This window comes from Pterocles gutturalis, unplaced genomic scaffold (assembly GCF_000699245.1).
Source record: "Pterocles gutturalis isolate BGI_N339 unplaced genomic scaffold, ASM69924v1 scaffold17809, whole genome shotgun sequence".
In the NCBI taxonomy this organism is placed as follows: Eukaryota; Metazoa; Chordata; class Aves; order Pterocliformes; family Pteroclidae; genus Pterocles; species Pterocles gutturalis.
The window spans coordinates 1-13,735 of record NW_010136100.1 but is presented as its reverse complement, the minus strand read 5'-3'; the positions used below and the strand labels follow the sequence as shown (position 1 = coordinate 13,735).

At 36.9% G+C, this 13,735-nt stretch overlaps 1 protein-coding gene across 1 annotated transcript in view; it reads right to left on the bottom strand.

Moving 5' to 3' along the window:
- HERC2 (HECT and RLD domain containing E3 ubiquitin protein ligase 2) overlaps positions 1–13,377 on the bottom strand; it is a gene marked incomplete at its 5' end in the record, with an annotated part of 47,930 nt that extends 34,553 nt beyond the window's left edge. The window contains 19 exons of the mRNA XM_010082186.1: positions 461–632; positions 715–796; positions 1,226–1,403; positions 2,140–2,230; positions 2,823–2,966; positions 3,070–3,151; positions 3,890–4,001; positions 4,485–4,660; positions 5,234–5,325; positions 5,491–5,596; positions 7,403–7,593; positions 9,254–9,393; positions 9,540–9,648; positions 10,407–10,532; positions 10,648–10,816; positions 10,912–11,010; positions 12,453–12,595; positions 12,755–13,022; positions 13,235–13,377. Coding sequence (XP_010080488.1) covers positions 461–632; positions 715–796; positions 1,226–1,403; positions 2,140–2,230; positions 2,823–2,966; positions 3,070–3,151; positions 3,890–4,001; positions 4,485–4,660; positions 5,234–5,325; positions 5,491–5,596; positions 7,403–7,593; positions 9,254–9,393; positions 9,540–9,648; positions 10,407–10,532; positions 10,648–10,816; positions 10,912–11,010; positions 12,453–12,595; positions 12,755–13,022; positions 13,235–13,377 — 2,623 coding nt within the window. The remainder of the gene's footprint in view (positions 1–460; positions 633–714; positions 797–1,225; positions 1,404–2,139; positions 2,231–2,822; positions 2,967–3,069; positions 3,152–3,889; positions 4,002–4,484; positions 4,661–5,233; positions 5,326–5,490; positions 5,597–7,402; positions 7,594–9,253; positions 9,394–9,539; positions 9,649–10,406; positions 10,533–10,647; positions 10,817–10,911; positions 11,011–12,452; positions 12,596–12,754; positions 13,023–13,234) is intronic.
- Between the last annotated feature and the right edge of the window lie 358 nt (positions 13,378–13,735).

Sequence of the window (13,735 nt, the reverse complement as noted above, 5' to 3'; positions counted from 1 at the left end):
GCAATGAGCTCCACAGCTATCTGGTGTTTCCAAGGAAGTTCTATCTCCTCCGAACTTTAACTTACCTCCTTACTCTACTATATCCTTACTCTCTCAGTTTCTGCTTTAGTTGGAGGCTACATACGCCAAACCACAACTCTCAGGTTCTCTTTTTCCCACTCCAAAGTCTTGCCTTTACATGCTCCATTGCTCCCAAGAGAGCATGTGCTTGGATGATCTTCCCCCTTCCTCCACTAATTCAGTGAGATCCAAGCATCCTAACAGAGTACAATACACAACGGAGCATGCTACAAGACACAGTGTTAGAGTAATTGAACAGATCACATGTTGTCTCTAAGAGCTGCCCATTTAAAAGACAAAGCACACAGGTAAGGCACAGATGGAGTTAAGACAAACAGCAATAAATACAACACATACTTAGCAATAGCTTTGTTAGTATGTTCTGGAAAATGTAACATACCATGTCCATACCACTCCTGACTTGGTCAGAGCCAATGAGAACTGTGCGCCACACTCAATCTGACAAACGCCTTGGCCATTCAGTCTTTCAATGTTCTGAGGAATGTTGCATCCTTCACTTCCTCCTCGGCCCAGTTTTCCAAAATCACCATCACCCCAAGAAAACACCAAACCTAACAAACAGCAAACTGCAGGTCAAACAATGATCACAGTATTCCCATGTGCTAGAAAGCTTCTGAAACAAGGTATTCCTACCTTCATCTGTCAAGGCAAGAGTCTGAGCATCTCTGCTTCCACAAGCAACCTGAATGACTCGGTGGCCAAGGAGCACTTTAACCTACAAAAAAAAGCATGATGTTTCAAATAAATTACGTTTTAAAACCTTACAGACATTTTCAAGCTCTTAAAACTGATCTTGTTAATTGTGCCCAGCCTGAGTATGCCATTTAGCAAAGGATTATCCAGCCTTGACTGCTCAGGATCCAACAACAGTAGTAGGTTCCAGGTATGTATCAAAGAAGATGCAGGACATGAATACTCAAAACAGCACTAGCCACTTTGCATCACTTCCCAAGAAAAAGAAAGACTGGATCTTTTTGGCCTGTTATTAGAGATATGTGTACCAAAATCTAATTTAGATCACTCCAAAATGATGTCTTCATACTGCTTTCATGGTTTTTGGCTTTACTTCAGCTTTATTTAATCATTTATTTAGCATACACACATACACCAACATTTCATCAGAGACAAGAAAGATTTATTTTACCATCTTAGGCTTCAGCTGTGTGGTATTATCTCCATGTCCTAGCCTTCCATATTCTCCAAGACCCCATGTATACAGTTCACCACTAGAGGTAATTGCAGCACTGTGGGAACTGCCACAAGCAATATCACGGATGCGTTTGGTTTTCAACGCTTCTATCAATCTGGGTTTATCACAGTTCCTAGAGAAAATCCATTGCATTAATTATGAAAGAGATGCAGAATATACTTCAGCCTTCACAAACCATCTGATTTGGGCACTTATTTTTTAGGTATTCTGAGCAGGTCTTCAAAATATATCAGAATGAAAAACAAAGATTTCCCCATGGAACGTTTTTTTTCTTTCAAAACATTGTTCTGTGGTACATACGAAGAAAAATCCTGAGACAATTCAAATTGCCCTCAAAGCTGTCCTGTGGAGGATTAAACTATTTATTACTGAGAAGTGTAAGAAATTCATTTCTGGCTAACAAGCTTGTGAACAGAAGTCTAAAGAAAAGGGCTACAAAATACTCTGTCAGGCTTACATTATGAACTGTTACAGCTCAGGAATGTAAAACTGCTATGGTTTTACACCTCAAGGCACCTCTGTAAACCTACCTTAAAAAAGTAACCAAAAAAATCTATGTCCAAAAGTGTGCCATTTCATCCATGACGTTCAAAAATTCTAGTAAAGACTATCCACTAAGTATGTTTTCAACTATTAGAGCAATTGAATGCCACCTTTTTAAATGACTGAAGACTGCTACAAATGCTGCATCATAAAGTGACACACACTGTTGAAAAAAATGTTTTCACAACACAATTTTTAATTCCCATTGTATTAAAAACCCTATCATTGTAAATAGTGGTGCTCAGCTGTGTTATAGCATGTAACACAGATGTTCTCTTACTGAAATACAAATTTTGTATCCTTACATTCGACTGAAATGACCGAGTTTTCCATCATCTCCTTCACCCCATGAAAATACCTTTCCGTCAACAGTTAATGCCATAGCATGCCGGCCACCTGAAAGTGTAAAGTTTAAATTTTTAAGCTTTCAAGTAGGCATCAGGTCTAGCAAAAATCTCAGAAATGTAACGCTAACATACTTCTACAATGTAACTGTATGAGCCTTTCAACCCAATATATATTACTTATTTTCTTCAAAGTTTTTACGTGATTTAATTTAAAATACAAAACTTTTGTGAGAGTAGGTTTTCTGGCACAGAAAAAAAATGTTTTTAAAAAAATCACTCAATTTGCTATTTTCAATGCTGCAAGAAAAGAAGAAAAAACACACCCATAATTTAGCAATATTCAAAAATGAAAACACTTTATTTGGATCAGACTGAAAAACTATGCAGAAGTTAACAAATTTAACTTCCAGCAAGTAAGAGACTGTGTATGGTCTAAATTCATAGATTTTAATAACAGAACCATTAGATTTAATCTGACATTTTATGCAACAGACATAATTTAATAAACTGTATTTATTTTTTTCAAAATTTAGAAATATCGGATATGCTGGGGCATCACAGCACCCAAGAAAATTGGAAAGCAACTATTTTCAACCTTAATACATTATGTTTATGTATGTAAGAATAGCAATAGTATGTACCTGAGTGAACAGCCACCTTCTTCACCACATAGTTACTGAGAGCTGTAATTTGGCGGGGAATAGGCACCGTTCCACTAGATATTCCTAAACCCAGCCTTCCATTTGTGGCTTCTCCACAGGAATATACTTTACCCTCCACAGTCACTAAAATGAAGGAAAAAAAAAAGTTTGAAACACCATTAATGTTTCACAACAGGAAACCTGTTTCTGCCTTTAAATAACTATATTCATTTAAAACTTATATTACCTGCAAAAAGGCTTTTGGAGCCTCCAGCTACTTGTACAACGTTCAAGGCAGACAGGGTTTCAGAAAAGGAAGGGACCTTTATCTAGAGCAGATAGGAAATACAGATCATTAGAAAACACTTCAAAAAGAACAGCTATTCTTCAGTGATAAACCAGTTAATCTAACAGGCTTTTTTTTCCTTTTTAAATAATGAAACCTCCCATATTATTCAGACACTTCACACATACACCAGGGAAAAGACAGAAACCAAGAAAACGTATGATATCTTAAATTGATCAAGCATTCACAATGTATCTCCCATTTTGCATTGTATTAAAAGTTACATATAAATGGTTGCACACAGGGCAGAAATTCCTCTCAAATTACACTGAATTGTAATCAAGTTAAACCAATCTAAAGATTAGGGTTCAACTTTTTTTTCTGATGACTGCATCAGCTCCATGTACAAGCAATATGTGGAAAAATTCCCCAATATCTTTATTTCATGTATGCAAACTCTAAAAGAGCAAAATATGTATAGACTACTATACATTTTTAGAACAATTAGCTCACTATCATCTAAAACAAATTAAGTGGCTGCTAAAAAATCAAACTGGATTTCAGAGTAACAACCATAATGCAAATTTTCTCCAATTTTCCATCCAGCAGACATCTACATGTCTTAACAGCAGAAAGCAATTAAAACCTATTCTTCATAGCTTTTGATAATAAACTTTAATTAAAATTTAATCTGAATTTTAATTTTGAGTTGTATGAAATTTGTACATTTTATTTTTAGCTGTGTCTGTTTTGTACTGAAGTATGAAAACAATGAACTTACCTTGGAACCTTTTAGCCCTCCCAATTGGTCTTTGTCATTCAGTCCCCAAACAAAAACTTTGGTTCTTATTGTAGCTGCTGATTCAAGCCCAGCTGCCTTCTTTCTAACAAGACTGAACATATTGAGAAAAAAATAAATAAAGTCAGTGTAGCAAGCAACCTGCATACTATAGCACAGGCACCTTTTTACTGTATTTACTGATTTTACAGTTGAGAACAGTTTCAGTACTCCAACTACACCACCACAGTTAAGTGGTGGCTATAACAAATAAAACCAAACAAAAACCCAGAATGTTTTGCTGAGCAGTGGTAAATATACACATGCCACATACCAAATATCCACATCAAATTTGTAGCTAGGTTTTCGACTCCAGGTATACTGCAGAAGCAGAACAGTTGTACAAATTGTACCAGCTTACCAGTGTGACAAAGAAGCTATTTATCAACAGATACCTAGTTACAATTCTGACAACTAAGATACTGGTTTCTCTTTACTACCATTAAGCTGGTCTTCCTACAATATTCTCCTGACTGGAATATACAGACACTAAGGTTTCCAGACACTAATTTCCCTCCCGTCCCCCAGAGTTATCTACCTCCCAGTGTTAGCTTTATCATCGTCCTCTTCCTCATTATCAGAAGCAAGGAAAGGGACTGCAGCCAAGTCTTCATCCTCTGCACGTATACGTCCCAATATGCTGAGGCCATGTATTTTGCAATCAATCCCAGAGCTTCTGCACTGCTTGATTGCAATCTCAATATACCTGTGGTACTAAGAAGAAAAAACTGAATTGCCATCTTTTGGGTCCCTTATAATTTTATAAAACATTGGAATTAGAACTTCTGATTGACTTTGTCACCTTAACAAAATGAATCTGTAACTTTAAATATCTGGCTTATCAGCCCTACATAATTCATACTTTAAGATAAACATACGGCCTCATTAATTTGAGAATTTCACTTCCAATCTTCTAAAAATTTATTACGCATTCCTCCTTACTGTTCCTGAAGATCAGAATTAGTACACAAAAAAGCTTTATCACCCATCAAAATTATGACCAAACGTTAAGTTTATTGGATTGTCTTCTTGGTTTATAGGTACATTGATTTACATTAAAAAAAACCTAAAATATCTTTACTACTAAGGTTATAATAGAGTTACACTGTGATTATGGTAAAACTTATCAGAATAACTAACTTTACTAAACTGTCAGAAATAGTGATAATTTAGAGGAAAAGTAAAATACCATGCTTTAATAATCATAACAGTGCTCTTCATTCATCTCTTGCAGCAAAATATTTTTCTGTTGCATACAAGAGTAATTCTCACACAAACTTCACTTACTTCTGTACAATCACTGAGAAGAGGCACTGTGGTGTCTGTAGGATTTATATTTATTGTCTTTAGCTCTATAAGGTTATTTAAGGAATTCCCCCCTAGAAAACAAAGCACAAAAAGAAAAATATTTTAAGATACGGTGTTTGTTTCATAAACAGGCATTATGCATGTTAAATAGATGACTATGTTAACTGAAACCAGATAAATACTTCCGCTGAATGTACAAAATAGTATTTTTGACTTGTCAGAGAACATACACATACCTGAAACTACAACTAAAGACGGCATGTAACTGCTGTCTGCAGGGTCCACTATCATCTTTAGTCTGTGAACAAGAACATCTGGAAAAATCTCCAAGCGAATCCAGTGCTAGGGGAAACACACAATTTCATTTTCAGATAGTATTGCTACCAATCACCACATGATTAACAAAAATAAATGTGTGCTGTTTTTGAAGAAAGCATGAAAAACATCTGTGAATGGTACAGAACAGCTGCAATGCATGGGAACTGGTCAAAGGAAAATGACCTTGTGAACATCTCACCTACTCAGCCTCCAAATAGAAGAGAAATTATTGCAGCAAATTATTTATTTCTCACAAGAGCAACACCACTGAGCAGACTGAGAAAGCACAACACAGTCCAAGGTCAAAGAATGGGACATAATGTAAATCTTTGACTGGTTACAGTCTCTAGACAACCCAAAGGAAGGTATTTAAGGATATTCTTATCATGGTCATCAACACAGCATCAAAACACACTGGACAGAAGCCTAACTGCAAATACCAGTACCTAGGCTGGCCACAGAGCAGCACTGTGGTAAACTGGTAAACCATAAACTAAGGAACAATGCTTTTATGTTTTTATAAACGACCTGGACAGAGGAATCAAATGTACGTTAAGCAAGTTTGCTGATGACACTAAACTAGGAGGAGCTCTGGACTCCCTCAAGGGTAAAGAGGCCTTACAGAGAGATCTGGGCAATCGCCAAACATATGAAAACAAGAGCAAGTGCCAGATTCTCCCCCTGGAATACAATAATCCTACTTATACATACAAACTGTGGGACAAGAGGCTGGAGAGCAGCCCTGAAGAAAGAGATCTCGCTGTTCAGGTTGAAAGCAAGTTGAATATGAGCGAACAGTGTGCCCTGGCAGCCAAAAGGGCCAACTGTGTCCTGGGGTGCATCAAGCGCAGCATAGCTAGCCAATCGAGGGAGGCAAGTGTCCCACTTTATACTGCACTGGTGCGGCCCCACCTCAGTACTCTGCAGGTTTGGGTGCCTCAATATGAGAAAGACATCAAATTATGAGAGCATGTCCAGAGGAGGGTGACCAAGACGGTGAAAGGTCTCGAGGGCAAGACTTAAGAGGCCACTTAGTTTGTCCAGCTTGGAGAAGGCTGAGGGGTGGCCTCATCGCCATCCACAGCTTCCTCAAGCGGGCTAGCAGAGAGGGAGGTGCTGATCTCCTCTCTGGCGACCAGTGACAGGACATGAGGAAATGGAATGAAGCCGCATCAGGGGAAGTTCAGATTGGACATTAGGAAAAGGTTCACTGAGAGGGTGGTTAGTCACTGGAACACGCTCCCCAAAGAAGTGGTCACAGCACCAGGCTTGTCAGAGTTCAAAGAGCATCTGGAAGATGCTCTTAATCATATGGTTTAGTTTCAGGTAGCCCTGCGAGGAGCAGGGAGTTAGTTGGACTTGATGATCCTTATAGGTCCCTTCCAACTCAAGATATTCTACGATTCCATGCAAGTGAGGAAGTGCTTGGAGGCAGTTATAGCTAGTAAGAACATACATACTTTACGTATTGCAACAAACTCACTTAAGTAAAATATAATCAATATGATTGTTAAGAACAATCGTCTTCAGTCATTATACTGAAAAGGCAATTGTAACCATATAGCCAACTATAGAATAGAATAATTACCCTGTATTTCAAAAATCACACAAGTTCCTTATAATTCACATTAAATAATTAGAAAGATGAAGCACAGCTTTTAAAAAAATAGGCACATCTACTGCAAAGAAACATAGTTTTGTACTTCAGATGTCTGGTTTTATTACCTTCATGTAAGAGTAGAGTAGTAAACAAATGTATTTCACTAAGGTAAATACTTATCCTCTTAAGAAGAAAGCGCACCAGAATAAACCCGTTATGGCTAAAGCTACCTTTCCTTGTGAGCCAGAAGACTGCCAGCACTGCTCACTACCATCAATAAGGCGTGAAGCTTGATTCACAGAGGATGAGACATTCAAATTCTTAACTATTCTTGACCAGTCATCCAGTAGCATTCCCCGCTGACTACTATGCCGTCTCTTCAGCTGCTTTCCAGAACGCCCACAAAACACTGGAGACTGACCTGCATGGTCAAATTAAATATTAAGCATGTACCTCTCAAAGAAAATTACTTTTATAAAACCCATAAGCAATGTGAAAGGAAATATAAAAAAAATCAAAGATTTCAGGCATGTAGTCTAGAAGTACAGAAGCATGTCATCTACATATGGTAGTACTACTTTCACTTAAAGGGCATAGCTCAAGATTATGTTTTTTAAAGGCATGTCAAACACTTTACCCGACTACAAGCTTTCATGTCTTTCATTTGGGATAGTGACAGTTTCTATTCTTAGACTTATAATTGATTTGTACCAAGAAATCAAGCATAATTTAGTAAAAAGCAAACATTAAAAAATGAAGGAAAATTACTCTCTTCAGGAATGTAAGACACTAAGAGTAATTCCTAAAATCAAATGATAAAACATAACAGGGACATGTGTTCTTTACACTGACAGAACCCATAAAACGCAACATTCTTGACTAAATAACCGCTTGAAAGCATCCTTCCTTTTGAAATACAAATCAAAATTTATGATGACACATAATTCAAAATACAGGCCCACAGCACATTAAATTTGTATACCACCATAGCATATGAAAAACATGCAACCAACCCTTAACAGAAATCCCTTACATAGCTAAGTTGCCACACTCAAAAATTCTGAATCTTGTTCAAGAATTAGGTGCTTTAATGAGTTGTTGACTTCCTCCCTGCAAAAACCTACTTCTACTTCCCTTCACTGATTTTTGTAGCTTCTAGAAAGCCTGACTAAAATAATATTGAAACTCCTCTACCCTATGCAGGGCAACAAAGATTACAGACTCACACCATAGTAGTTGTACAACCATATTAACTGATTTCTTAATGGAAAGTCCTTCTTGCCCTTTAGACAACCCATCATACACATGCAATGCATGTTCATGATTTCTAGTAGGGAATCAGTTTTATTCATTTTCCAAACCAATTAGACTGGCTACATGTAAATATGAAGAAGTTTAGTCCAGAACCCAGCACAACCTTGCAAATACTAGAGATCAGACTAATTTTTAGACAGGTAGAGAGAAAACAAACAAAAACTAGTGTCAGGTAAGTTTTGCATAATAATGAAAAACCCGGAAGTTTTCAAGTTAAAATGGCTATACCTGTTCTTGCCCTAGAAACAATAAATTCTGATTATGATTCTTTCAAAAGGCTTCCCTTTCCTACCACAGCTCTCTGGAGTCTCCACATCATGGAGGAAATGAGGCAATAGCCATCACACATTGATAGGCAAAACTGTCAAAGATCAACTGAGGTCTAAGATATCTTAGGTATTTCAAGCTGCACCCGACGTCATGAGGATTCCATTCACCTATGCTGATAGCAAAAGGCAGAAGGATTGAAGAATTCTACCTTTTACTCCTAGTATAGCTGAAAACGCAGTTCTGGCAGAGAGTTACTGTCACAGTCATATTTTTAAAACATTTTTAACACTACAAAAAAAGCTTAAGGGTTGATCTTTTTGGTGTAGTCCACCATGTGCAATTGTAGCAGTGCTATGATCTGCTAAAAATGTTTTCGTGTCTAGAGGGTCAATCTGAACACCAATTTCATTATGTTAAGGAGTCAAAATTTGAAACATTAAAAAAAAAATTGGTGCATTTTAAATTAATCTAAGAAACACACAGATTCTGAAACTTACCTGGCTCATTTATTCTGCCAAAAGTATGTCGAGTGTTATGCTTCCTGGTTTTAAAACAGGTTTCACAAAAGTCAAAATCATCACAGTTTCTGCATTTAAATCTAGGCCCATTGATAGGAAACATCTGACAGCCATCACACCTGATTTCACAAAAGAACAAGTAAATATATTTCCAGTAGTTTTCATGGTACAAGTTAATTGTAACACAAGTCAAGATAATGGAATCAAGACAATAAGTCTAAAGGATAACCCATATACATGAAGAAAAATGTAAATCATCACTTACGTGACTCCTGGATGAATACTGGGGACCAGTTCCATTTCTGACAACAAGCCAGTCCAATGAGACTGCTGAGGAAAGTCTACAATGACATCTTTTCCATTGGCACTAAAAGCTGTGACAAAACAAGCAGAAAATACAATGTGTTGCAAATCTCTATAAAGTTAAATAAAGTGTCCAGTGCAACATCAGCAGAAACACCTAATAAAAAGTTACTTTCAAAAGTTATCTTTTATTTTAATAGAACTGTATATTAATCTAATCAGACAGCTTGGAAATAGGTAGAGTGAATGGGAGTTCTAAAGATTTTTTTTAGAGATATACATTATTGTATTTAAATTCCTTGACTCTTAATTTTTCTCTTTTTTTTTTTTTCCCCAAGAGTTTCAAAATGGAAAGAGTACTTCTAAGCACAAATACGACAAAAATCTGTACCTCTTCAAAGAATCTATACCCAACGGATTACTTCTACAGCATCCCTTACATCTTGACACTAGCACACCCCAGTTTTTCCTCACTTCCATATGAAGTCTTCAAGTTAGATTTAAGTCTTAAAGGAAAACCACTTGTGGTTCATCCAAAGTATAAAAGAGAACTATAACAGGAAGCTGCACAGATCCTTAAAAAGCTTTACTACACGTGAATAGAGTGGCTCAAAAAGCAGACAAATACACTAACAAAAGGGACTGCCACATAGTATGTGTATATAAATTCATCACAGACACTAAAAGCATTCTATACTCTTATCATCATGCAATATTCCACAAAACAGTGTGATTTGCAAGTGTGTCTAAGATTTTCTCCTTAAACACTGCAGAAAGTCTGTGGTTTCCTGTTTCATTACTTCCCCATGCCCCATCTTGAATATGTTACCTTTGACAACTCCCACACTGCGGTGAGTAACTGATCCCCATTTATATTTGGGTGTGGTAACAGAGCTTTTCACACGCACTTTGTCACCTATCTTGATATGAGAAGCAGAACTCTGCAGTGGAAATCCTAGAAGATTCAAGAATAAATGCACGGTGAGTGGAGATTTCCCCCCCCAAAAAATAAGTCTCCCTTAGTTCACCATTCAGTTTTTTTATTAAAAAACAGTTAGCCATGAACTTACCTAAAAGCTCAACATGGATATATCTAACCCAGTAAGTGCCACCCTTTTGTTGCCAATCACACTGTACGTTCAGGTCATGCAATCCATCTCGATCCAATTTAATAACTTTGCCTACATCCCCTTCACAAACCTCTTCGTAGGTTCTGCAGCACCTAACCATCATCCCCACCTAGGGAAAAAGGACAACAGAATGCCATTGCTATGCAAAGACTTTTGTATCAGAGGGAAAGTAGTTTCAATATAGCTTCTCATCATCATGCTTACCTGAATATTCTCCCTCACATACACAGCATAGTCATCATGACTTAAAAAATCAGCTCGTTTCTTATAGGTCTGGCTCTCTGTTACAACAGCACCACTTGACTGGGAAAAAACAAACAAACAAAAAAACATAACAGTTACAAAATTTGTTTTCAATTCAGATAAATAAAACTGCTAGCAGAGACTGAAGAAAACCCAACAAAAACAAACATATATAATATCCAAGTTTCATGCCAAAACGGGAAAAATCTTCAACAGGTCAACTCACTATAGGGCTAACGTAACACTTATGATCTACTTTAAACTAAAGTTTAGTTTCCAAAATGACTTGCCAAGGAATGTAGCTGCAAGTTTTCAAAATGTGTGAAACAAGCTGCAAGTTGCTTTTGTGAAATCTGCTTGTCAAAGAAAATTAGAATAAAGAGGATTTGCGAGTAATCCACTTAGCCCTGCAGGTACAGGTTCACTTTCCACTTCTTAGGTTACTTATTTGTGGAGAAAACAAAACAAAAACAAACCAACAACAAAAAAAAAAACCAAACCACAGTGGTGAATGGTCATCTCCTACGTGAAGCATACTACTAATGGGATCTAAAGTATTCTCTTCAAAAAACAAGCTGACAAAAAAGATAAGACTGTATTTATCAGAAGTTATTCAAGATTTCATTAAGTTAAAAAAATTAAGAGAACTATTGCATTCCAGCTGTAACGAGAATTTTCATGAAACTGTTCTATTTTGAGCATTACATGTTTTTTCATTCTAGGCAATATATAGCACAGTTTCTCACTGCAATACTGATAAAGATATCAGAATTCAATGCAGAATTAATTTCTTCAAAATATAATACATTTCTTTCAATTACAAAATCCCACGTGTGCCAGAAACTCAACCTAAGTCCTTAATAAATTAAAAAAAAAAAAAAAAACAGAAATACAGAAGCCATTTCATTTTATTGGCAAATCCTTACTGAAACAGTTCCTGAAAGTCAAAAGAAGCCTATTATAAATTCACATTAAAGCCATCATACTCATTAGGCATTGCAAAGGTAATCTTATCACCAGAAGTTAAAATAATTTTCACAAGGAAAAAGCTAAGTTATTTCACTGACTATTGTTTGCCATTTATTCACTAATTCCTCAGTCATTTCTCTAGCTAACATACTCTTGTTTTTCAGATCAAAGGAAGGGAGGTGGGGCGTGGGGGAGGGCAGGCAGGAGTTGAGGGGTGGAAAGAGTCTTTTACAAATATTACATTATAGCACTGACTATTTTAGATTAAACTGAGACCAACTATCAGGGATACCTGTAGCTTTCACCCCTAGTGAAACATCTACCTGCATTCCACTCCTCCCCTGTGGGAAATGAATATCAATTACTCTTGAGTTCTTTTATGACATGCCTTAGAAACATATGGCAAACATTGTTAGTCTTGAAATCTTGTGACAGAAGAATGCCCTTGTACTCTAATCAAGTTCATAAAAGGAAAGAATTACAAAATTCGCAGCCAGCCAGCTCTGACTTAGCTTTATTAAGTTGATAGTTACCACAGGGCAAGCAGCTTCAGCTTCTTCCACCTCCTCTGCTGTTTCCTCATCTGAATATTCATCAGAGACAGTATCAGCATCAGAGAGATCCGTAATTTGAACATCAGGGTGATCTAACAACCAGCCAACCAAGGCTTCCACTCCTAATAGAGAAAACAAACTCTGTCTCTAAGGGTTTCTCTGACATTCTTTGGATAGTATGCAAACAGAGAAGTAACAATTGCTCCCCTGTAAGAAGCATTTTAATCTGCTCACAACTTTCTTTTTCCTTCTAACATCCTTAATTTAACTAAATGAAATACCTGGTAATCCAGAAGCACTTCCAGAGGTTCCAGACAGAGATTTTAGTGCAAATTCTATGTTCTTTCTAGGAAATCCCATTTCCATAAGCTGAACTACAATGGGAAGGGGTGGAATTGGAGATTGCTTGCGTTTCTTCACTTTTGTGGGTCGAATATGTTGCACTGTGACGGGTGTTGTAGCTTCACTAGAGCTGCAGTCTTCAAACACTGGAGTGGAAGGATGTGTAGACTCTACAGCCAGATACTGGCATACTGCCAAAGCAGCAGCCTAAATGAGAACAAATAAATCAGTCCAAGTAAAACAAGCATATTTAGTATGGGGTTTATTGTGTGCGCGTGCCCGAAATTAAAGGTTATTTACCAAAAAGGGCTCAGTGTCACCTTTTTTTTATAAACCTATTGCTTAACAAGTTTCAACTGGAATGTGAATTCAAAAGACTTATTTATTAGGTTTCTTACTAGAAGAAAGCAGACTCTTACCTCAAGCTCTTGTTTGTCAAATATTGCTTTCACAGGTGATGGTTGTGTAGCAGCTGTCAAAAGTTGCTGTAAGAGAATCATGGGAGGCTGAGGTCCTTCAGGAGACATATCTCCTATGTCGGGAGAGGCAACTGCTCCATCCTCTTGAAACAAAAACATTATTTTAACCAAAACCATATAAGGTAAGTCAATCAGGAGATTTACTCTGGGGCCTATTTGTTGATCAACTATATTCTTATTTGATCCATATTTCTTTTCCACAGTAATCATATGTTTAAGATTGGGAAATTTGTAGATAAACAATAATTTTAGTAAAATACAACTAGAATGTGTCTAGCAGAGATCGCTCAGTGAACAGTGGATTTGCACAAGTATCTTATGAGTTTACCTTTTTACAATGAGATTTTTGTACAGAGGTCATTCCAGAACAAACCACTTTATACAGACAACCAACAGTCTCACTGATCGCCAAAAAAATCATAGAATCATAGAATGACCCGG